We start from the raw sequence: 25,018 nt of genomic DNA, 5'->3' as shown, positions 1-25,018 counted from the left end.
AGTGTCCACGGAATTTTTTCGGGATGCGATTAATTATTTTTCATATTTTTAACTTGAAGTAAAATTAGAAGCTCAAACTTTTCAATGGTGGTAATGGTGTAAAGTAAGTAACTTTTGTAACTGAAGAAAAATACTAAATCGACTGCTCCTGTTTTTGATAGTGAAAAAATACCATTTGTCAGCGGTGGAGCATCTTTAAATTAAATGCAAACTGAAAATATTGAAAACTTTTCTTTCCAATTTCTTTTTCAAATTGATTAATGACTTACTTTGTTGAATATTTTATATGAAAGGCAAGTCCAAAATTGTTTCTATTAAGCGCCCCCTGAATTACTTCAATTTTTTAAGCCACCTGGGCGCTTATTGGGTCGAATACGGTAACTATAAACAATATATAAGTAACTAAGGAACGCAATTGATTTTTAGCGAATCACTTACTATTGTACATACCATATAGTCGGTCAATTTCACAAGTCATATTTTTTGTGAGTTACACAAAAATCTAGGAAAATTAAAATTTCAGTAAATTAAAGTTTCCCAACTTGGCTACAATATTATCCTTGCGGAAACAACTGCTTATACAGCATCCTGTATCCATGCATCTTTACTTTTGACTTTTGAAGTTTATCTTCCATGAACAATAGTATAAAGATCTCTCCGACTCCAATTTTCAGCACGAATATGAATAATCCTTAGCTACAAGTGATATTATTCTGCATTTCTACCACAGAAAATGACTTCGGCTCCACCATTCCCTCTTTGCATATTACAGAGTTAGCTCCCTTGCGGGTTGGTATCGATTGTTTCATCATTATTTAGTGAGCGCAATTCATATTGTTTTCTCCGAAACATATAATGTTACGCTCGCAATCACATGACTTCACAATCAATACCTACCCGCAAGTGCAGATAACGCTGTAATATGCAAATTCGGAATAGCATCTACCTTTGTGACACTGGACTAACAAGGCATGTCTCCCCAAAATACTAAAGGCTTTGAAAATCATTGATCCGGTCTTGTAGATTTTACAATACAAAGAAAATTGTTCATTTTCATGTCGAAAACAATTAAGTCCAGTAACGGTGAAATAAAAATATGAAACAAATGTTCATTTATTGATTTTAATGAGCCGTTGCTTTTTGTGTGCTCAAGATCAGACAAAACATGAAATATGCATAAATAAATAACAAAAATTCTCACTCACAAGGCACCATTAGCTATGGTCATATACATAAACAATACCGTAGGACAGGGAATTGTCTCCCTTTATCTACGATACACTGGAACAATATGACAGGGAATTGTCTCCCTGCTTCATAATGATAGTGGATTACCTCCCTTCAACTGATGCATGGGAATGATATGGCATGTAACAAAAACATATTGAATGAAGACTGTTTAAAAGTGATATTGTTAAAGAAAAGAATTCTTCTTGAAAACTATTTTGCTGCTATATTTGTATGTTAATAGGAGAAAGACTGAACTATTCTTTCAACTTAAGTGCTCTCCCTTATCACAAAATCAAGATCAAATTCACCAGGAGAAAAAATAAGTTATGGGATAAAATGCAGTTTGAATACTTCAGGTATTCTGCTGTTTGATGATAGGCAGACTTATGTTATATTTATGACATAAATAAGTACTTTTGATTACTGTCAAGTTATTTTTTGAAGTTCTGGCAGATGAGCAATTTTTAAGCCAAAGTTACCAATAACATTTTAATTCTCCAAACATACGAGTATGTTAGTACCAGTAGTCTTTGGGACCATTTGTTGATTGAAGCAACTGTCATTATCCCTTGAATCTGTTTTCAGTTTTGTGTCTATTGAAGAGAAATAGTTTTAAAAGAATAGAATCTACTCTTGATTAAACTGTTCATAATTGTTTTAAAATGTTCACATTAACAATTTCAGCACAGACTTATTAACTTGTGTTCTATATCAACAAATGACTTAAATGAAATTTGACTTTCACCAAAAACAAGACACTAAGATGGTAAGATGTTGTAGCATAGCAACGGTCAACACATTACCATGGTAACAAATATTGTAGCAAAGCAACAGTCAACAAGTAACCGTGGTATCAGACATTGTTGCATAGCAACAGTCAACAAGTTATCATGATAAAATACATTGTAGCGTTGCTTCACTCAATAAGTAACTATGGTAAGAGACATTGTAGCATAGCAACAATCAACACGTTACCATGGTAACAATAATTGTAGCACAAGTTACCATAGGAACAGTCATTGTGGAATAGCAACAGACAACAATTTACCATGGTAACAGACATTGTAGCATTGCAACAATCAACAAGTTACCATGGTAACAGACATTGTAGCATAGCAACAGTCAATAAGTTACCATGGTAACATTGTAACATGATAACAGTTTAATAAGCTACCATTAAAAGTCTGGTTTGGAATTCTTCAGACATCGAAGCTACAAACAAAGTATTTGACAGATACATGGATTTACGATTAAACTTTATTGGACCCAAGATGCTTGACCCAACATCATAAGAGATCTGTTAAATATTATAACTACAATCCAAACTCTTAACCCATCCATGCACTTTCTGTATATTTCATAAATATATACAACATCCGTCACAAAATACAAACACCAAAATTCTCCTGCATACATTTTCACGTGATTATTATAGCTTACTCATCATCCCTAGAGCAGCCCTGGACATTTCTATAACATATATTACGGCAATGTTAGAAGTCATATAAAGATTAATTGAAAAAGCTTCACATACATTCACACATTTATAATACAAGCACTATATCAGATGACGCTCTCTACACTGGATATATGGATTTACAGAGATGCGAAACAGATAGGCATTTACTCAGGCAAACTTCATAGTCTCTACAGTTGGTGAAGTCATACATGACAAAAACTCTTTTATTCTCATGGTATTCTAATATAATTACTAGATATCAAATTATGAATACCTGTTGTCTTTTCTTGACAGGTTGTTTACAGTCATTGAAGGTCAGTGATAAGAGAATTTGTCCTTTTGGGGATAAAATTATCAAAATAAAAGCTTTAAAATACCAGCACTCAATGTTAATTTCAGTTATAACAAAAAGGTAAAAGAACTAGGTATATCAAATACAAAGATGGCTGTTTGACTGTAGTAACATATATTACATGTAAGGACCGGTGGCATCGAAAGATCAATGAAATTTTTAACAAGATAATTTCTTTTTCAGTCAAGTTTTCTTCAAAACAGATAACCTATATCTAGCTAATGATAAGACCTTCTCTCTAGAGCAAATGAATGATGAATCACTCCATTAAAATAAGATCGACTAATGTATAAATTACAGCGAAAGCCATGAAACATTCATCTCCAACAATACACATTAGGATACTCTAGGTCAACTTTCTTTTGCAGCTACAAAATTTCCCGGTTTTCCATTTCAAATCAAATTCATGAAGATGAATATTTTCAGATTTGAAAATTAAACGTAAGATTCTCACAGTATAACTGATGTAGATGTTAATGCGCTGAGATAAGATTTCGCGAATTTCTTTGGATTGTGAAAAATTCACCAAAGAAAATCGCAAACAAAAGAAAGTTGGTTTACAGTAAATAACACACCTTACGCTCATCCATAACGATAAAAATCCTTGACATTTTGTCATTCTCATATACATAAAAGCATTTGAACCACAACCACCAGCCAGTACCTATCACATCCTTCTCTCTGTGCATTGTAAGCTCGTGTCAATTCAGGAATGTTGAAATAATATGGGTTATGTATACAGTTTACAAAACACATCTTGTCATCAAATATCAACTACCATTCACTTCCACGGAATCAACAGGTTCTGACTTTACGGCAAAGTCCGTACCATTGGTCGTGGCCAGTTTAATGGGCAACAGTTTTGGCTTTTCTACGGTTGACACACTGTCACCATTGTTTTTAGGGGACTGCCCATTCTCTGTAGGTTCGACACCGTTCGTGTTGCTATCTCCTTCGCCACTTTCATTGGAATCTTCTCCAACTGGATGCATCTGTTTCAGTTCCTGTGCGAAGTCGGCCATGCCGTACTGCTGAGCGATACGCAGACCTTCGTCAAATAACGTGTCCTGCATCAAACCACCTGGTGTTGCGTACAACTGGGATCGTACCATCATATTAAAATCATCAAGGTCTCCGGAATTATCTCCCCTTGGTGATGAACTGCCACTCTGTAAATCTAAATATAGAAAAGTTGTTTTTTATAATTTAATCAATTTGCCTGTAGAATCAATTCATTACCTCCTGTATAATTCAAATTTTAAAAGAAACCTGGTCTCAACTTCTTGAAAAAGACTAAATAAAATGTTTGTTATAAATTACATTGGACAATAGGAACACTATGGAATCCTTTCGGACCCACCAGGGAGCGCTACCGTAATTTTCCAAGTTACGAGTGTTGACTCTCCATACTTTCTATTAATAAATTACATCAGAAGATAAAATAATTTTGAATTAAATCAGCGTTTTTAGTTTTGAGAAAAATGTATTTGTGTTTTTAACAAGTAATTACTGCATAATTCCTCAGTTATCTCCCTTTGAAAGAAAGCCATTGAAAGAAAGTTCTGAATCTGGGATAATGAAACAATCGACTCAAGTATTTGCTTAGCCAATCAAAATGCCATAACTACGTAAAATCATCTGTGGTTAGCTTGACACTTCTAGAGTTATAAATTTCATAATTTGGGGCTTGGTCTTTCACCTTATGAAAATTTTAAAACTATTCACCCCTGAAATTTCATAATGGACTGGTCCGGTCTTTGATTTAGAAGAGACTAAATGTGTCTTCAGGGGTGAATGAGTTAACTCCTATATAATTACCTTCTTCCTGGAGTCGTTTATGTTTCTGTATCATTTCAGTCTGTTCGGCCAGAAGTTGTAGCTGTCGGACTGTAGTTTGTTCCAGCTCTGTTTGCAGTGACTTAAACATCTCTGATTCCACATCGCTTGACTCCTTGGCTGTCTGGAGCTGGGCCTTCAGATCTTCCTGGCGCTGAGTTATCAGCAATAACTCCTGACTCAGGTTCGTTATACGTTCCTGTAAAAAACACTCGTCTGTATTAATGGAGCACCATTAGGGGTTTTAAGAGTAAAAAGGGGCACCATACAGGGATGAAAATGAAAAAGGTTATTAAATGACATTTTGGATCAACAATGGAATTCCCCTCAATGTCACAAATGGTTTCCCCTAAAATCTGGATTGATCCATGGGAATTACAAGTGGGGAAATACATGTACATACAATCAACATTACCCAACAGCCACTTAAAACAAGTAAATAATCTTATAATGAATAATTTTAATTATTTTTCAAAGTTTTAATTGGGACCAACAAATGCTTCAAGTCACAGATGGTGATCTGGAAATATCGAACCTTTAAAATGCAAAAGGTAACAATTATTGAAGTTTGTTGCTATCCAGCAAATCAAAGTTCAGTTTGGGTATTATAATGCATAAAATGATTCAGCATACCTTTTCTAATTTGATGTATAATGGATCAAATCGTGTTCGCTTTGCTGACGTCATCGGAACAACAATACCAGAGGCCCTGTAAGAGAAATTTTTTATTTATACTGTGGTAATGCATACCGTGCGTTTCATTCGCGGATCCATACCAGTTGTATCAATACAAATCTGCTGTATTTCAAAAGGAACGTGCCGTACCAGCAGAACTGTTCCATTACAAGTGGTTCATTTTCAGAAGCATACAATTTGGATCCAAGATGGCGGACTTGAGATTTTTCATTTGTCATCGAAACAATTTCTTCTTTAACCAAGACAGAGAGTATTTGTATAAGTTGAAATTACATGTATTATTAATTTCAATTTATGCCGAAACTATTCAGAAATTACTTTTATATTAATTTTGTTGTAAATACAGAAAAATGATTTAAAATAACAACTGTACTATAGGGTTCAGTGAAACACACATATTCTACAGTTTACACTTAACATAATGCAATCAAATTTTAGAGCAAAATTGATTTATCAAGCAAGGACAACGATAAATTAATAAATGTTCAAACAATCGTCCTCAAGAGGAAGAAAATATACAATATGCAATTAAAAGTTTTTTCAGCCTCTTGAAAATAAATAATTGCTATATACAGTATACAATATAACTTTCAGACTAAAACCCTAATTTAATAGGATTACTGTAAAAAAATTTTACTCTCACAATATTTCTTAATTTACTACCGTCTTCTGAAATGATCAAACTTTTAAGTCATTTAAAGATTGATATTTAGTAGCAGGCTTACAACAGTATATTCTCATTATTTTTTAAGCTAACACTTAAGTCTAAATCAAGTTACTGATGGAAAAACTAAACTGAAAATCTATAAACATAGGGAAATTTATACTGAGGAAGGAAAGCATGAATATATATTGTAGACCCCAGAAAATTATCCTGGTATAAGTAACGATACCTTTAGAAAGATGAGATAGTACACAAAACATATGATAAGGATATTTTAGTGAAATACTGCATCGTGAAAGTATAAAGCAAAATTAGTTGGTTTTATTAGTTGAACGTCCTATCAACAGCCAGGGTCATGTAAGGGCATGCTAGGTTTGTTGGTGGAGGAAAGCCGGAGTACTCGGTGAAAAAGCACTGACCAGTGGTCAGTACCTGGCAACTGCTTCACATGGGATTCAAACTCACGACCCAGAGGCGGGCTTGTGGCAACATGTTGAGACATCTTAACCAAGCTCATCCATCGCTGCCCCAAAAATGCAAAATAATTAAGAACAAGATGCCCCAAGGCCATAATGGTCGCCTGACATAGTTTGCCACAAAGATGTATTAACCATTTTTGGACCTATACCCCCATCATCCTCTTGATGTCTTTTAGAACTAATGTGTGCATATATGTGTGAATATATATAGCATAAAAAATGGCCTAAATATCAAAGATTCAAAATTTCGATAAAATAGAAAAAAATACTTTCAAAACATTTACATAACTTGCGAAACATTTACATAGAGTAATTGGCCTTTCAATCTATAATGAGTATTTGAGTCTTTGAAATTTTAGTTAATTTGGCCCAATTTGGCCTCTCCAACAGCCCCCCCTGGGGATGTGGACCATATAATTCACAATTTTGATTGGCCCATAGGTTTTGCAAAGTTCACTGAATTTGCAACAGAACATGGTTTTGGAGAAGTCGAAAATGCAAATTGTTTATGAACAAACAAAGCACCGACAAAAAGGCAATAAGAAATTTTTTTCTGCGAGTGATTTAATTTTGTGAATTTCGTGATCAAGGTTAATTCGCAGAAGTTTATCTCCGCGAATGCATATGATCCTCACTTGTATTGATATATATATATTTGCATTTAATTTTCAAATTTGCGAAAGCTAATCTTTGCGAACTTGTTATTTAATTGAAATCGCGAAATTGAGTATTCGCAAAAGAAAGAGTTGGTTTGCAGTAGGTCACAACTTCCAAGTATAACTGTATTACTAACAAGAATTCCACACAATGTGTCGCCTGCACAGCATCACGAAAATAGTTATTTACAGTTGAAAATATTGTTAATAATGAGGTGAAGTTATCAAGTCTCATAACTCTTCAAATATTGACAGATTTTGACCAGTAGTGAAATAATCTAAGATCTCATTAATATAAAGCAATATACCAAACTTGGTTGAAATAGGACAAAAGATATTTAAGTTATTGAGCGGAAACCATGGATTTATCTGTTTTGACAATTTGAAAGTCCCGTAATCCTGCAAATATTGACAAATTTTGATCATTATGAAACTCATTCGAGATCTTATTGAAATAAAGCAATATACCAAATTAGGTTGAAATCGGGCAATAAATATTTAAGTAATCGCACAGAAACCGTTTCCTGGATGCCGACGCCGACGACAACACCGAAATAGTGATACCTAAGTGTCGCCCTTGCGTTGCAGGCGACACAACAAAAGAGCAAACTATCCTTGTCAGATTTTACGACTTGTGTAGAGATAATAAAACAAATACATTTTCCATTTAATGTCAACGACTACACAAAATAATTTGTCTGAATACTTCCGTATTAACGATATTTACAAAGATTTCACACCTTAACGCTTAAAAATATAACTGATCCAACATTTAAAAATCATTAATTCATCTATAATATCTCATATCTTATACAAATCATCAAACACAATATTTCATCTAAAATGAATTTTGTATCTAGTTTTTTCTAAGTTAATTAAAAAAAATCTTTCATAGCCCTATTTTAGCACTGCATAATCATCCCTAGAAAATGATTTACATCCTCCGCTTTCATCAAATACTATTAATCTGGATATTTGTGATAGTAAATTTTTTTTCTGCTAATTCGGATCAGCTTTCAAACTGTTCACAATTTGGAAAATATTGGCTTCGAGCTTTTATAGTTTGATATTTGTACATGTAAAAATGCACTAGTTGATATGTTAGCTGTTGGACATATTTCTGAAGATTTAAAGAAAGTGAAATGGAAAAGTAACAAGAGATCCCAGAGGGATCTTGGCGCCCACCTAAGAACGATCTTTGTCTCTGCTTTTCAAGCTTTTACTACATATTACTACACATGAAATTTGAGAAAGATCCTTTGACTACTTTCTGAGATATATAACAGTAACAAACTTCAATTATCAAAATCCAAGATGGCGGCCTGTCGGCAATCTTGTACATCAATCGGTACTAAAATGCAATGTGCACAACTAGCTCCTAGAGGAACCTGCACATGCAATTTGAGACAGATCCCTTAGTGCTTTCTGAAAAATAGCTGAAACAAACAATTGTTTTAATACTTTCTGAGAAATAGCGGTAACAAACTTAAACTATCAAAAGCCAAGATGGCGGCCTGTCGGCCATCTTGTTCATCAATCGGTCCTAAAATGCAATACGCACAACTAAGGCCCTAGGGGAACCTGCACAGTGCTTTCTGAAAAATAGCTGTAACAAACTTTAAGTATCAAAATCCAAGATGGCTGCCTGGCGGCCATTTTGTTGACCGATTGGTCCCAAAATACAATATGCACAACTAGGGCCCTAGGGGAACCTTCATATGAAATTTGAGAAACATTCCTTCAGTAATTTCTGAAAAATAGCAGTAACAAGAATTGTTAACGGACGGAAGGACGGACGGACAGACCACGGACAAAAAGCGATTTGAATAGCCCACCATCTGTTGATGGTGGGCTAAAAATAAATCTGCAACACCAATTCACACCAATTGATACCAGTAATTCTACTTTTAGAGTATACTTAACTGCCTCGTTTTTATACAAAGATGTCGATCAAAGTAAAAGTAGAGGGACAAATAAACCATGATCATTTCACACGAAGAAAAGCAGATTAATTTTTTCTTTTTATTTTAGATATTCTTCTTACAATGTACCTACTTTTTATAGATTTCCTGGAAAAGACATTCTACCACTATAGCCCTCAATCTCTGGGTGAAGGTGTCTGACATTCTACCACTAGCCCTCCACCTCTGACATTCTACCACTAGACCTCCACCTCTGACATTGAAGGTCCACCTCTGACATTCTACCACTACCACTGGGTGAAGGTGTCTGACATTCTACCACCAACCCTCCACCTCTGACATTCTACCACTAGACCTCCACTTCTGGGTGAAGGTGTCTGACATTCTACCACCAACCCTCCACCTCTGACATTCTACCACTAGACCTCCACCTCTGGGTGAAGGTGTCTGACATTCTACCACTAACCCTCCACCTCTGACATTCTACCACTAGACCTCCACCTCTGGGTGAAGGTGTCTGACACATTCTACCACTAACCTCCACCTCTGACATTCTACCACTAGCCCTCCACCTCTGACATTCTACCACTATGTCTGACATTCTACCACTAGTCCTCCACCTCTGGTTAAGGTGTCTGACATTCTACCACTAGCCCCACCTCATTCTACCATACCCCTGACATTCTACCACTAATCCTCCACCTCTGGGTTAAGGTGTCTGACATTCTACCACTAACCCTCCACCTCTGACATTCTACCACTAACCCTCCACCTCTGACATTCTACCACTAACCTTCCACCTCTAGGTTGAGGTATCTGACATTCTACCACTAGTCCTCCACCTCTGGGTTAAGATGTCTGACATTCTACCACTAACCCTCCACCTCTGGTTTAAAGTGTCTGACATTCTACCACTAGCCCACCACCTGACATTCTACCACTTGCCCTCCACCTCTGGGTTAAGGTGTCTGATGTTTTACCAATAGCCCTCCACCTCTGGGTCATTGTGGCTGAAGGGTTTAAGTGTATAACATTCTACCGCAAGGCCTTCACCTTTGGACTAGCACAAAGTGGATGAGGTTCTGACTTTTTATTTATTATATTATTTTATTACAAATCCTTGCCTCCAGGGCCACTTTGGTTAAATTCTGTGTAGCCGGTAAACAATGGACTATGTTCATTATTTTCCCCAACTTCTACTACAGCCTTGGTGAATTTTCTGCTAAAAACTTTGCCGACTATCTATGTGGTAACAAGCTTAAATTTCTTCAATTCCTTGACTGGTTAGAAAGACACATATTTCTGGAACCTTTGTACAGGCTCATAGTTTATACTCATGAATATAGATGTGAACAGAAGTTGGTTTAAATATTTTGTGACTGTTTACCAACTTATTTTTGCGACGACTTAACTTCCTGGCCTTTTTTTTTTTTTTTTTTTGCTGAGATTTAATTTCCCGATGCAGACATCCAGAATTCTCTTTACCTGTATTTTAGACTTAATTTCCCGATGCAGACATCCAGAATTCTCTTTACCTGTATTTTAGACTTAATTTCCCGATGCAGATATCCAGAATTCTCTTTAAGTGTATTTTAGACTTAATTTCCGGATGCAGACTTCCAGACTTCCCTTTACCTGTATTTTAGACTTAATTTCCCGACAGAGACTTCTAGAATTCTCTTAACCTGTATTTAAGACTTAATTTCCCGACGGAGACTTCCAGAATTCTCATTACCGGTATTTAAGACTTAATTTCCTGATGCATACTTTCAGAATTCCCTTTACCTGTATTTTAAACATTTCTCTGCAATATATTATCGAAGTTTATTATCACCTGCAAATTCTGTGAAATTAAATCATACACGTAAATATAAGCTGGCGATACATCATTATGTTAGGTTTCCTGTTTTTACAGTCATTCTTACCTGGAATGACCTTTCGAGTACTGGTAACCACTATTTTTCACGATCTGTCTGGCCAACGGAAACAAATCTTCTCGTCGAGTCAGAAGAGCTACACGATGTCGACATAGTTGAGCTGAGGCTTCATTCACCGAGATCTGAAATCAGGCAAAGAAGAAAACAATCAGAATCTCTTGTAAGACAGATATAACCTCAGGATGGGGTACGTACCCTCAGGTACGATGGAACAGACCATACACATGTATACCCCTCCTTACATGTCCCATTTACCATCATACCAAATATCCCTATCCTCATTTAATTACCTCCCCCTTCTACAGTGAAAAATGCTTATAACAAAGTCATGATTATAACACACATGTAGTAAATTTTTATTCCCTGTCTGTCAAGGTTCCGATATGATATCTGCAATTATAAACAAACTATGTTTATAATGAAGTGAATTCGTTGGTCCCCAGGTTTGTTATAACTCTGTTTTACTTATCTTGACCTTAATATATCAAGTGTTCTAGAGTTTTGTTTCAGATTTGTGTCTATATATTATATAATTATTGGTCAGTCGTTCGTTAAAATAGGGTATACATGTAGCAACTTATTTGCTTGCATGAGACCTTGCATGAGAAATTGGTAATTTTCCTTTTTATCAATTCATAAACATTCTATTTCACTGTCCAACAACAAAGTATGTCTTAAACATCTCAAAACTTTATCTAATATTACATGTACTTTTTATACATTTCCATATAAAAATTGTTTTAAAACATAAATACATTCATCAAAATGCAATATTTTGAAAATAAACATTAATGTTCCCAAATAAGAATATCTCTTTATTGCGATAGGAATATATCAAAATGCCATGATTAAATAATAAACATGTTTTCTATAGGTATAGAAATGAAATGCGAATACAAAGATGGAAATATTACTGACACATCTTGTATCTTGTTATCTCTTTATCAGTAATGGTAATTTATACAAAATATTGACAACATCTGCTTTTGTTCTAATAACATCCAATTATGGATACAGTTCTTATCTCCTAGGATATTGATCGAAAAGAAACGGTCGAAAGGTATACATTTCCTGATACGGGCTTATTTACTATCGAACACATAATATGCAAAATAGCTGCATAAAATACCTTATTTACATTAATATCTTCAAGAACAAAAACATTACCACAAAATTAATATTTATATTGCTTTATAAACATCATTTAAGAATTTAACGATAATAGTAATGAAAGATTGATAAAATGTTTCGCAATGACATTTAAATGAATCACTATAGCTTATACAGAAGGTTTAATATTTGTGAAAGTTTACACAAAATATCAAATGCTATACAGAATCCACTACAGAGCTTTTTCTCACTCCTTTGGGAATGGGGCATGTGGCTTTGAATTCGGGAAAGTGTGCGACAAATCCAAGATTTGGGAAAAATTATGAAATATGAAGTAAAGCATAACAAATAAGACTTTTTATTTCCAGTGTAGTTTATGTACTTTTCTGAAGCCAATTCACAAATATTTAAAGCCTTAGCCAACTAAGTTTATGTAATGTTTTTGGATAGTCTTCAATAAACTTTGATTTTGGGAAATTTATGTCTTGAATTGGGAAAAATTAAGAGGATTTGCCATGGGGAATGGGGCCGAAATTCAGACCCAAATCAGACTGAAAAAAGCCCTGCACTACTAGTTATACTTAAAAACTTGGTCGAAACATTAATGACTTAAATCTCATATCAGCATAACACCGTCCAAACAAAATTTCTAAACTTTCTTTTGCATAAATCTATTTTCGCGGATTTCGAGATGAAAATATATCTTTATATCCGTGAATTGAAATTTTCTGCAATTCTTTCACAATAAAATTCAAATGTATTTACATTCAATTTTAAATCCGCAAAAATAAATCCATGCGATAATGTTTAAAAACAAAAATCGCAAAATTTAGTAGCAGCAGAAGAAAGTTGGTTTACATTCTATCTCTTTTTTTTTCTTTCATTTTCTGCAAATTGTCTGAACTGCAGCTTACAAAAATATATAATTGTATGAGAAAAAAGTTCACATAGTCAAATTTTAAAATTGCTGAGGTGTATACTCCGATACGTCTCCTGCTTTTGGAAGCTCAGGTCATACATTGGTATTTTCTATAAATACATCTTAATGTTGTATTTTTTTCTGTATTTTTATCTTTTTTTCCTTTCATAATCCTCATACAAGATATCGTCTTCCAAACCAGGAAGTAGAGATATTCATCAATTTTTCGAAAGTATAAAGGGCAAAATATTTTACGCTGAGTACTCTTCTGAAGACTTATTCAACCAACTAGATCTAATAGCTATCGTGTAAATGTGTAAAAACACATTAATAGGTGTCTTTTTACCTCTGTTAACCAAGCATATAGAACTACCACACTCAATTGTTCACCACCATCAACCAAAAAATATGAATATCAGCTACATAACTTGTATAATCTAGAAATTCTTGTTTTTAAGATATCTATATTTATTTTCTATATTCTGTTTAAGCTGTAAAGATTGAAACTATAATGCTTTTCATTGGGTGATGAATTGAGTTCCTCTTCAAACCTTTTGTTCATGTTGACTTTTGTTTCAAGAGTAATTCAATTCATTACCTAAAGCTCAGTCCAATAATTTTATTACAAATATTTCAAAGGTTTTCAAACCTTTCTGGACTTCTATTGATAAAACAAACATTACATTATGCTATACTTCTATTTCAAAACCAAGGAATCAGACAACAAATTTTGACCAATCAGAAGCTTCTATTACACTGTCATGGTAACAGTTATGGTACACACTATATTTGTCATACTTCAAAAAGTTAACAACATGCTCACGATTAATTCATACCTATGCAAACTTCTATTTTTGTTGAATATGACATTTTTTGTTACTCAGGACAACCAACCCTTTATGTTTTGAAAGTTGTTAAATCAATTATATTGAGAATGTATGAATAAAACCTGTGTATGGAGATCTACCTGTGGTTACCATGGCACCCAAAATGACGTATGTACATATTTTGAAAACTATTACCATAGTATTTGTAATCCTTTAAAACCTGTATTAACGATTGTCAACAAAATCCGACAATATCTTGATGTTGACCAATCAGAATCCTCTGCTTTATGTTTCCATGGTAATGGTTATTGAAACATGTGATTTCAACAAAACTGACCATGCGTGCGATAATGAAACAAAATTGATCCAATTAATTACAAATTATTGGTCATTTCACAAAACTTGTGTATTAAAAAGTGAACTGGTTACCATGGGAACCAAAAATTTCGCATTCAAATCCATTTATTGTCTCCAACATTTCTGTGATGTTTCATTGAAATTTATTAAGTAAACCTAGTCTGGAGTTGTTTGTGCTAAACAAAATTCAATGGGCAGACATAGAAGAGATAAGTTAGTTACTGGTTTACCACATGACAATGTCCATTAATTAGCCAAACTAGATCCAGCAGACCCATAAATGTCCATTAATTAGCCAAACTAGATCCAGCAGACCCATAAATTCAATTTGGAGAGTAATAAAATATCTGTTGTGCAAATGCATAACAATTCAAAAGTATTAAAAAGTACATCTTTGGAAAGACAGACAGATAGACAGACAGATGGAAAAATAGTTGATTTCAGTACCGCACAAAGTCAAACGTGTCTAAAAAGACCACCTAATTTAAGGGACAAAAATATCTTTGTACACAGGTTAATTATGTTAAAATAGACGTTAAGAAAGTTGACATATTATTCAGGTGATCTCTATACAGAGGTAGTTGCTAAGGCAGGTCCAACTCTCCCTCCCAGCTGTCACACCATGAGTTCTCTTCATGGGAAAATATATAGAATTTGTATGATAACGTATAAAATATGTTGGAACTCATTTTAAATGATGTGAGGAGATATTGAGAAATGTAAAGAATGATGACACACCTTGATTACGCCATACAAATTACACCAATTTTCTACATATATAACACTACACAAAGATACATGTTAAAATCTGCATACATATTTTGTGGAGTAAGAAGTGAAGTGAAAAAAAAAAATCCAGACTTATAAAAACTAATGTTTCTGCACCATTAAACGTAATCATTGAAGCAAATAGAATTACCACCATCATAAACATAATGTTTTTTATAACGCCGGCAATAAAATTCAGAAATGCATGCACAGACTCGTGAGAAAAGTAGATATTATTTGCTACAGGATACCTGTGTGCCCTTTATTGTATTGGTATATGACATAATACCAAAAGGAGTCATTTGGGTACTACTAATACTGACGCTAACTAATTAGCATCCGACACGTTTTTGTTCTACAGGCTACGTAATTTGTCGTTGCAAGATCTGTCAGATGCAGGCAAAGCAACCAAAATGGAGGACATTTTTTAAAGTGTTGTAGCACTGAAAATACTTCACTTGAACATAATATTCCTGCTACAAAATATATAGAAGTGTCGTTATAGACGCAGAGCTTGTAATGATAGCAGGATAGAAAAGAGACCCCAGGTGCAGCGTAGTGAAATGCAGATCGATTATAATATTTTTATTGTCACTTTCTCATACACAAAAAGATCTTTACTGAAGTTTCCGTTTCATGACAGATTTTTGTACAATAATTGACAATAATTTTTTTGTAATTGCACTGGTTGAAAACAAATGTACATGCAGTTTCTGTTATCACAAAACTCTTTTGTGTTCACAGGTTTTAATGGCATATTTACGACAGCAGCAAGTCTATTGCAATGAGTAAAACAAGAGTCCTATTGGACCTGTATCAATCACACAAATATACAGTAAGCCAAGCATTATACACATTATTGAAGTTTATAAACCATATCTAATTGAAGTACAGTTTACTCAGAAAATTCTTGTAATTTGACAGGATCAAGAGAATAAAATCATAAAATCAATTTCCCACCTTAATACCTATACAATGTAATATTTTTGGTGCAATCAAAAATTGATTTAAAGTGAAAATTTGGGCAAAGAAAACCAGCCTTACCACGTTCATCGGCCTTCCAAAAGTCCTTACATATCAAAACAACAGTTAAATTCTGCTTACGATGTCACGTTTTGATCATTGAAAAGCCCTGTGTAAATTTAGCACAGTTCTAAAAATAACTCTTTGAAAGTGAGGCTGCGTGGAAAAGTCAACAAAGACAAAGCTAGCCGAGAGGACATTTTAGGATTTCTTTAATATATATTAACTTCTTCGCATGTATAGCGATTTATACTGGATATATTAAACCATTTTAAGCGACTTCAGCCTTTGACCATTTTTAGCCTTCCTTTACCCGACTATATACTCACTTTAAAGTTAGCATTTTGAGAGATTCGCGCATCAGCAATTATTGCTTTATCAAAGTAATTAAGGAAATTTGATTACTGCATTCAGATTAAGTGCAGATTAAAGTCTTAGGATTATCACAAAAATATGTAGGCGATGTGAATAGTAGTAATCTGCATCATTTCATTATGGAACACAGTTTGATGGGGGAAAGCCAGTACCCCAAAACTAATTTACAAACCAATTAATTAATCAACTGATTAAACAATGATAAGTATTATAGGTTGAAAGTGGGTCATGTCAGAACAGATTCAAAATCTTCTTTTTCTGATTGGGTTCACAACTTCTAGTCCCAGACAACAAAAATACTAGAACTGTGTCCAGAGTGGATGACTTATATCTGCTGTTGCAATAACTCAATTAATAGGGGACATTGCAGAACCCTATATTTCCTCAACTCCCCTTTATGTCAGGGTTCTGTATATCAAATTTTATCAAAATCTGTCAAGGAGTTTCAATAGGAGGAGTTCGCAGCACAAAGGAGTAGATACGATAGGACCAGTATTTGGCCTTAATTTTTCAGGCCAAAAAATATTAACTCCGATCCACATCAATTTCACATCAGTAAATACTCTCATACTTGCCATTCACCAAAACATAACTTTTTATAACCATGTACACGATGTGCTCCACCTATGACGTCATCAAATTGATGATTTTCCTCTTCTCGCCAAATTTTGCTAGAAATTCATCATCTTAAGGTTAGAAAAAGCTTGAAATGGATTTGGCCGCCACCTTGGAGCAACTTTGTATTTTGCATGGATATGCGTAAATACACGATACACAACATGTGAAAATCTCTTTCTGCTCCATGAAGGCGGCCACATTTATGTTTAGAGAAAACCACTCAAAAAATATGATTTTTCAAGGATTTTGGTGAAAAATGGCGGGAAAATGTACATTGATGACGTCATAGTGAACATAATTGGCACATGCGGGATATTTTCGGGATGTAATGTGTTAGCAAATGTATTCAACTGTTATATGGCAAAATATGTTGTTCTTTACTGGAGAATTAATTTTGCGGCCATATTCGAGTCTTAACGTACCTTCTCCTTTGTGTCTACAGACAGACAGACGGACAACCCAATGCCAGTAAATATACCACCCCTTAACTTCGTTGCGGGGGGTAGAAATATTCCACATGAGGTTGATGTAGACCTTAGATTGACCAAATCCTTGATACAATTATAATCTGTCCCTCTGAAGGAGCCACAGCTATAAACCTTAGTACAAAATGTATACCGAAATGTTTCCAAAAAATAATATTTTAGAAATAGACTTACAGAGTTACAATTGCTAAAATCCAACATGACTATCAAATTATATTTTATTTTTAGTTTCCTGAATGGTCTCAAAATTAAACATAACCACCTTTTCCTTTCAGCTGTGTCTTACATGTTCCATTACCTAGGCAGACCCGAGTTCAATGCCCTGATAGATGATTGGTTGAAAACATCAGTTAAGTTTAAAATCCAAATTGTGAAACACTTACAGTTAAAAGGATTTCATTGATCTCTTTTTTTTTTTTTTCATTCTTGTTTTATTGTATTTTTTTCTCATTTTTTTTTTTTTTTTTTTTTTTTTTTTTTTTTTTTTTTGCTTTTAGTACAGAGAGGTAAACGGCCGGGAAATGTTAACATAGTGATAAGTTTCAGAATTTCCCTTGAGTGTTATATAACATAAATACACTTACATATATTTTACAAAACAACTTCATTATTAGTATTTTATGAGATCTCTGCAAGTCACATAACCAGCGCTGAAGTAATGTTCAGTCATAAACAGATAATTTTCAGTTTTGATAATTTAGTTTACAGATACATAATTTCACTTCAAGGTCTATGCAGTAAATTCTGTTCATCTTTAAACAATAGTTTTAATTGCCATATATGTCGTGGAGTGAATCTCAAACACCCCTAAAGACACATTTGGACTCTTCTACTTCAAGGGCTGGGATGGTCCATTATGGAATATCAGGGGTGAAAGGTTAAACCTTATCCTTCCTACAACCAGTAAATCTATATTAACTTCAAAAAAGATCAATGAATATAAACATTTCACAACAGTGGATTTAAAATTCAAAGACAAAGGGCATATATATGTACACTTTTAGGGAACTCTGACAGCCATCTTGTATTAGTAAGCTAGGAAGATACATCCTTGTTTGTTTGTTTGTTAAACACTACATCAGCTAACATGATTAAGGGTTAATCTACAACAACAGGTGCTGATTACAATAAGTTTGGAAAATATATATTCATTACAAACAGTGATAGAGAAGATGTTTGTGTGAACAGACATGTTTCTTTGGCGGTTATCATTTCAAAAGTCATGGAACCATGCAGAGCGCCTCCTAGGTGAGCAGATTTCAAAATTTGAAATCAGCATTTTCAACCTACAGGTCAAAGTCAATGGAAGTACACAACTTCAATAGGATTAAAATGTATTATAGGTTTCATTTAAATGTTTAAAACCATTCACAAAGTATTTAAATCATGTTTTACCTTGACCTTCATTTAAACTTGACAGTGAGTTCAAGGTCACAGTGATAAATCATGTTTTACCTTGACCTTCATTTGAACTTGACAGTGAGTTCAAGGTCACAGTGATAAATCAAATAGTTGCTACTGTATAGCAACTGTTGATAATGAAACTTTCCTAAAGATCTTTAAATCTTTACCAGAAGTTGTCTCACACAAAAATCACTTGAATAATTAGAACATGACAAACAATAGCTTGTACATTTTTCTTTCTTAATTCAAAAGTCAGCCAAAATTATGCAACATATTTGATAGTACTTTACTGAAAATAGGCCAAGGTCATTCAATAATGAAACACAGGGCCTTCTCGATTTGTACTATTCTCCGACAAGAAGTCTTCCAAGAAGATCTTCCAGCAGCTTACAGATGGAAGTGATTTCAGAAGCAGATGAGATACAAATTGAGTGACCTGATGTTACAATCTAGAAGTAGAAGAGGGCAAATCAAGTTGGGTTCCGGCTGCCATTATTCAATGGATCTAGTGCCATCTACCTGATGAACCTACCGTATTCGACCCAATAATTAAGCGCCCATGTCCCTATAAGCGCCCTTCCCCCTTTTTGGGGCCTCAATTTCAATTGCCCAGGTAGAACCTTATTAGCACCTTTTCATTTTTATCAATTTTTTAAGCGCCCAGGCGCTTATTGGGTCGAATACGATATCTTCTGATTAGTGAATCTATCATTATCAAAATTAACTAATCTGCCATACAATTGGAAACTTATTCAGCAAATACATTTTCTTTTATCCCCTAATCTTGTATTACAATATCAGAGATAAAAATGGAAAAATCTGAAAAAGGCTGAACTTTATGTTTTGGTGGAAAATTATGATATTACATGTACAAGGAACCTATTTTCTGAAAGTCAAAAAGGCTAAAATCAGCCAATCGGCTGAACATTTTCATCCCTGCAATATACACAAGCTAACCCAGATGAGTCAGAGAGAAGAGATTCAACAACTTACCTCGTGTAATGACATTGGCTTCTCCCCTTTTCGTTTCGAATCAAAGCGACCATAAATAGCGGCGTATTTCCTCAACTCTTCCATTCTGTTAGGGTCATCTTCGGACATCTGCATGACTGCCTGAATTGACAAAAAAGTATTTCGGTCTTAATAACTTTTAACTTATATTTTATTTCCTGTTCCTGAAGAAATTCTTTAATATACACTCTGCTACTACACATACAATAGTAGTCGTAAACAAGCAAATTGAGAACCAAGTTCTTGAACTCAAAATGATCTTTACACATGTCAAACAGCATAAGTCACTAGGTATACCTATTCAACTAATAAAACATACAAGACAAACATTTGGGTAAAACACTATTTAATTATTCAATAGGTCTGCCAATACTTCTTGATATTTTTCTAAGTTCAATAATTTGATATGCCACGAGCCTTTAGGCAAGAGGCATATCAAACTATTTAACGAATTTGATAAATTTCATATCACATAGTCATGAGCATAAGATTCTATTCATAACATAACTTTTATTAATATAAATTTAAGCAAAATTTAAATTTCGTCTTTATATAAAATAGTAAAAATTTGGCTCAGATATGACGTTTCCGTCTACTGAAACAATAATGCGACGTCATATATATATTATGAGGTCAAAACTACGTGTGACATCATAATAGTGTTATTTCACATGTGTCTTACGATATCTATGACATGTATGATGACCATATGACATGGCTGGAGGGGCCAGTTATGCGATAAATTTCCTATACAGCATAATAATATGTGCGGAAAAACAAAAGAAAAACAGAATCTGACCTACCATGATTTCTCTGTTGATTAACTTCTTCATATTGAGCCTTTTGGTTTCAAACATGGGTAATTCCTGTGCTAGTTTGGCAGCGGCTTCGGCTATGGAGTTGATCTGACTCTCCACCAGAACAGGGGTTGGGACCGGCGAAGTAGACGTGGATATATCTGGTGTCGCCTCCGAGGTTCCAGTGGGCAGGGAAAAACTCTGTATAACGGTAACAAACACTAATATAGGTAAAGGATGATCCCCACAAGGTTTCAGCGGGCATAACAAAACTCAGAATAAGAATTCCACGACACTGATAACAACACCGGCACCGACGCCAACGATGCCGACATATAGTGATACCAAAGTGTCGCACTTGCGTTGCAGGTGAAACAAAAACTGTTTTGTAATTCAAGATTTACTTCTTGATTATTTCTTAGATTAAGAAATGTTTAAAGAAATCGAAGAATTTTGTTGGCATAATTTACTTGTGATTTTTATCCAGTCATCAGCTAAGGACGTTTAGCACAAATCAAATTTTGTTTTCAGGCAAAGGAGAGTTCTAAAAATAAAACCACAGACCAACACCCAATCATACATATCTTTATCACTCAATAACTGAAGAGTTGAAAAAAAATATATATAGGGACTATATAATAATAATAAATATATATAGGATATTAGACTCAATAAGCGCACAGTGCGCTTAAACAATTGAAACAAATAAGGGGGTGGCTTAATAGAACCATATATGGACTAGCTTTTCGTAAAATTATTTTACAAATTAAGCCATATATCAATTTGCAAAAAGATATCAGTTGGGAAACCAACACAGTTTTTATATTTTCAATCTGCATTTAACTGAAAAACGAGGGATGCATGGTGGTGCTAATCGGGTTGTATATGGTATATAGGCCGAGAATCACACACACGGTGGCAGGCTTATAGCGGCAAATTGTAAGAAATCTTCAATTAGCCATCACTGTGCCTTAATATGAGTTTTGATATCAAGTTTGTTCAGACCTTGATCCCTCACTAAAAATAATTTTATCCCAAAATGCAACATTCTAAATAAACCTACAGTGTTTCAGTCTGATTTCAAAATCTTAAAGCTGACAATGCAAGTTAAAAACATGCATTTGAAATTTTTAAAAAAAAGATAACGAAATATTTTTTTCGAAAATTGTTTCTGAGACATCCCCTAGTTATGACAGTGCGGTATCTAAGGAAGTGGCAGCCATTTTTCTTTTGCTCTGCTTAGTAACCTTCACTGGCCAACCCCCTATATAAAGCACGGGACACTTGACACACGTGTGTCATTCTAAACATGTCTTGTCTCAGATACACATGCCCCGATATTGCAAATAACAATGTCAAATTGAAAATAAACACTGCACTCACCTGACAATATTTCATTGAAGTAATGGATGAATGTGTTGTCAGCTATATCCCAACATATGTCCAATACGAACTAATAAAACACTTCAATATACACTAGGTTTTACACGTACATGTACATCGACACGTGTGTGTCCTTGATAGTTGTCGCTCGTTCGGGTCAGGTACTATAGTCACGTGTATATGGTCAGTTGATCATGAGTGCATCGAGTAAGATGATATACGTGGAGATATGTGGACGGATTATTGTTTGGATTTCTATTCAGTTGCGTTGAAATTTTATTTTGAGAAACATCTAAATGACAACTTAGAGGAGTTGCTAAAACAAGTCCCATATAGTTTTACAGGTGAGGGTTTTGTTTACCTATTTGTAGGCGATATATACTGTGGACTGCTAGGTGTATATGTACATAAATTAGCGCACGTGTGTCGATTCACGCGCTTTATATAGGGGTCGGTGAGTCGTCGGAATGTAAAACAAAAATGGCTGTCCTCAACCGGGGAATGTCTCATAAACGATTCTTGAAATTCGACTATACTTATTTTTAAAAAAAATCATTTTAATAATTTTAACTTGCATTGTCAGCTTTAAGGACATTTTTGGGGTTTTTGCGAAATTCTGTTAGGACATTGATTTTCTAATGGAATGATTAAGAATTTTCAAAAACTTTAGCCCCAATCTGAATAATTGAACCTATGTTTCTTGTGTCCATAAAAAGAGTATCTTGCCTATACATAATGCAATGTTTGGGATTTTCTGTTTTGTAAAATATCTAACAAAACACTTTTCAAGATCTGTAAACCATATTGTTTTCAAGACACGTTAATTTAACGTTTTTGTACCTCAGGAAATTTTTGCAGCGATTTAATTTCGCGATCCAGACTTTTGGAGTTCAACTTTACCTGTATACACTTTTGTTGCAAATTATTTTCGCGACTTCTCATCGCCCGTGAAATTTAATCCCACATGAAATTAAGATGCTTTACACTAGCGGAAGTAAAGTGACGAGACAGTTTGAGATTGTGTTACGAAGCTTACCTCAGTTTTAAAGTCACCCTGCACTGACCCCCCAGATGAGCTGGTGGGGGTCTGGTTCGGGCCGGGACTGATGCTGATTGGGGGGTTTGGTGATGTCTGTGATGGGGGTTTGATAGGTGTAACCACGGTAACCTGGTGCTGGGGGCTAGGGGTCAGTGGAGGGGGTTGTACAGGCTGTGCTGGGGGTGCTGACGGCTGCTGCTGTGGTTGCGGCTGCTGCGGTTGAGGTTGCGGCTGTGTAGGTTGGAGCTGTGGGGTCCAAACCGCGGCACTAACAGGCGAGGAATGCTGAGACGTGTAGATAATGGACTGTTGAGGCTGTGGATCTCGGACGGGCGTCATTACCCCTCCCATCGTAACATTGACCGCATTAGAGGTTCCAAGCATTGGGCCTACTGATACAGCCATTGGATTCTGGAATGCAGCTACACAGAAAATTAAAATCATTAGAGCACATCGCCACTAGAACACACATTTGTTCATCCTCAATACTACAGTAATCAGTTAGAATAAGGGGATGTCGAGATCCCAAAACGACGTGGGTAACACACAATCTACCATTGATTAGTCCCACCATCTGGTGATTATGACATCATCATTTAACGTGTATTTTATGACATCATAATCCCCGAAAAGTGGGACTTTCACTAATCAATGGTAAATTATACTTCAACCACATTGTTTTGAGATCTCGAAACCCCCGTATTGATATAGATATGAAGTAAAATTTTACATACTCTGTGCATATAACTGCATGTAGGTGTCGTAATTAAGCAATGAATCAATCAATCCCTGGCTTCATGCACATCAAAAACAAGACTTGCAGGATAGTTAGACTTATATGATCAATAATTGACACTTGATGACCAGTTTTGTTTCAGAAATCCGGACCTGAACTTACCTGGATTAGAAACCCATTCTTGTAGAGCTTTCTGTAAGCGGCGAACATGGAGAGGTTTACTTGCCATCCCAACTAACGCCATGATTTCAAGAAACTCGTCTTCCCCCGCCTCGCATAATTGTTGGACATCATCACCTCCTGTTAACATGTAAAGCTATATTATCACCTATCCAATACTGTATACCTAACTGGTTATTTTCGCAGGGATGATAATTTCATGATTTTGTGGGAGATTGGTATGATTGCAAAAATTTGATCCGCGGAACATTGAGAAATGATTCAATCATAAACACCTTAAAATCCTGATCAAAAAAATTTTCAATCGCTTTAAAAAAAAAAAAAAAAAAGATATTTTAGCTAAAATTGTGAAAATGTTGATTTGCATAAGTAATACGCTATATAAAGTATACAAAAACAAAACTGATAGATTATATTTGTAATCATAAGATTAATTGTGTTGTGACGAAATGAATATATAATACTCATGTATTCTCAAAATTATTTGTGTTACGATGAACAGAATATTATACTCCTGGGTTAATGCAACATGAAATATCAAAACCTGCTAATGATTGAATTTTATGAGAGACTTTCAAATTGTTCATAATCAATTGATCATAGGGCTTAAATATTGTCAGAATCAATTTAACTTCAACCACAAAAGGATATCTTTATTAATTCCAGTCTTCTAAGTTTTTATATTTATTCATCATCAACTTTTGTACATATAAAATCAACAAAGGGAATTTTTTTAACAAATGATTATACACATG

General features: G+C 34.6%; 1 protein-coding gene across 1 annotated transcript in view; it reads right to left on the bottom strand.

Moving 5' to 3' along the window:
• Positions 1–1,108: 1,108 nt before the first annotated feature.
• Positions 1,109–25,018, bottom strand: part of LOC138321831 (NGFI-A-binding protein homolog) — a 60,645-nt gene continuing 36,735 nt past the window's right edge. Inside the window, exons 3-10 of the mRNA XM_069265821.1 lie at positions 24,246–24,383; positions 23,345–23,769; positions 20,932–21,126; positions 20,111–20,230; positions 11,220–11,353; positions 5,511–5,586; positions 4,860–5,076; positions 1,109–4,218 (exon numbers count right to left, since the gene is read on the bottom strand). Coding sequence (XP_069121922.1) covers positions 3,812–4,218; positions 4,860–5,076; positions 5,511–5,586; positions 11,220–11,353; positions 20,111–20,230; positions 20,932–21,126; positions 23,345–23,769; positions 24,246–24,383 — 1,712 coding nt within the window. The 3' untranslated portion in view covers positions 1,109–3,811. The remainder of the gene's footprint in view (positions 4,219–4,859; positions 5,077–5,510; positions 5,587–11,219; positions 11,354–20,110; positions 20,231–20,931; positions 21,127–23,344; positions 23,770–24,245; positions 24,384–25,018) is intronic.

The sequence above is a fragment of the Argopecten irradians genome, chromosome 4 (genome assembly GCF_041381155.1).
Source record: "Argopecten irradians isolate NY chromosome 4, Ai_NY, whole genome shotgun sequence".
Taxonomy (NCBI): domain Eukaryota; kingdom Metazoa; phylum Mollusca; class Bivalvia; order Pectinida; family Pectinidae; genus Argopecten; species Argopecten irradians.
Note: the sequence above shows the minus strand (reverse complement) of the source record. Positions and strands in the feature narration are given on the sequence as shown.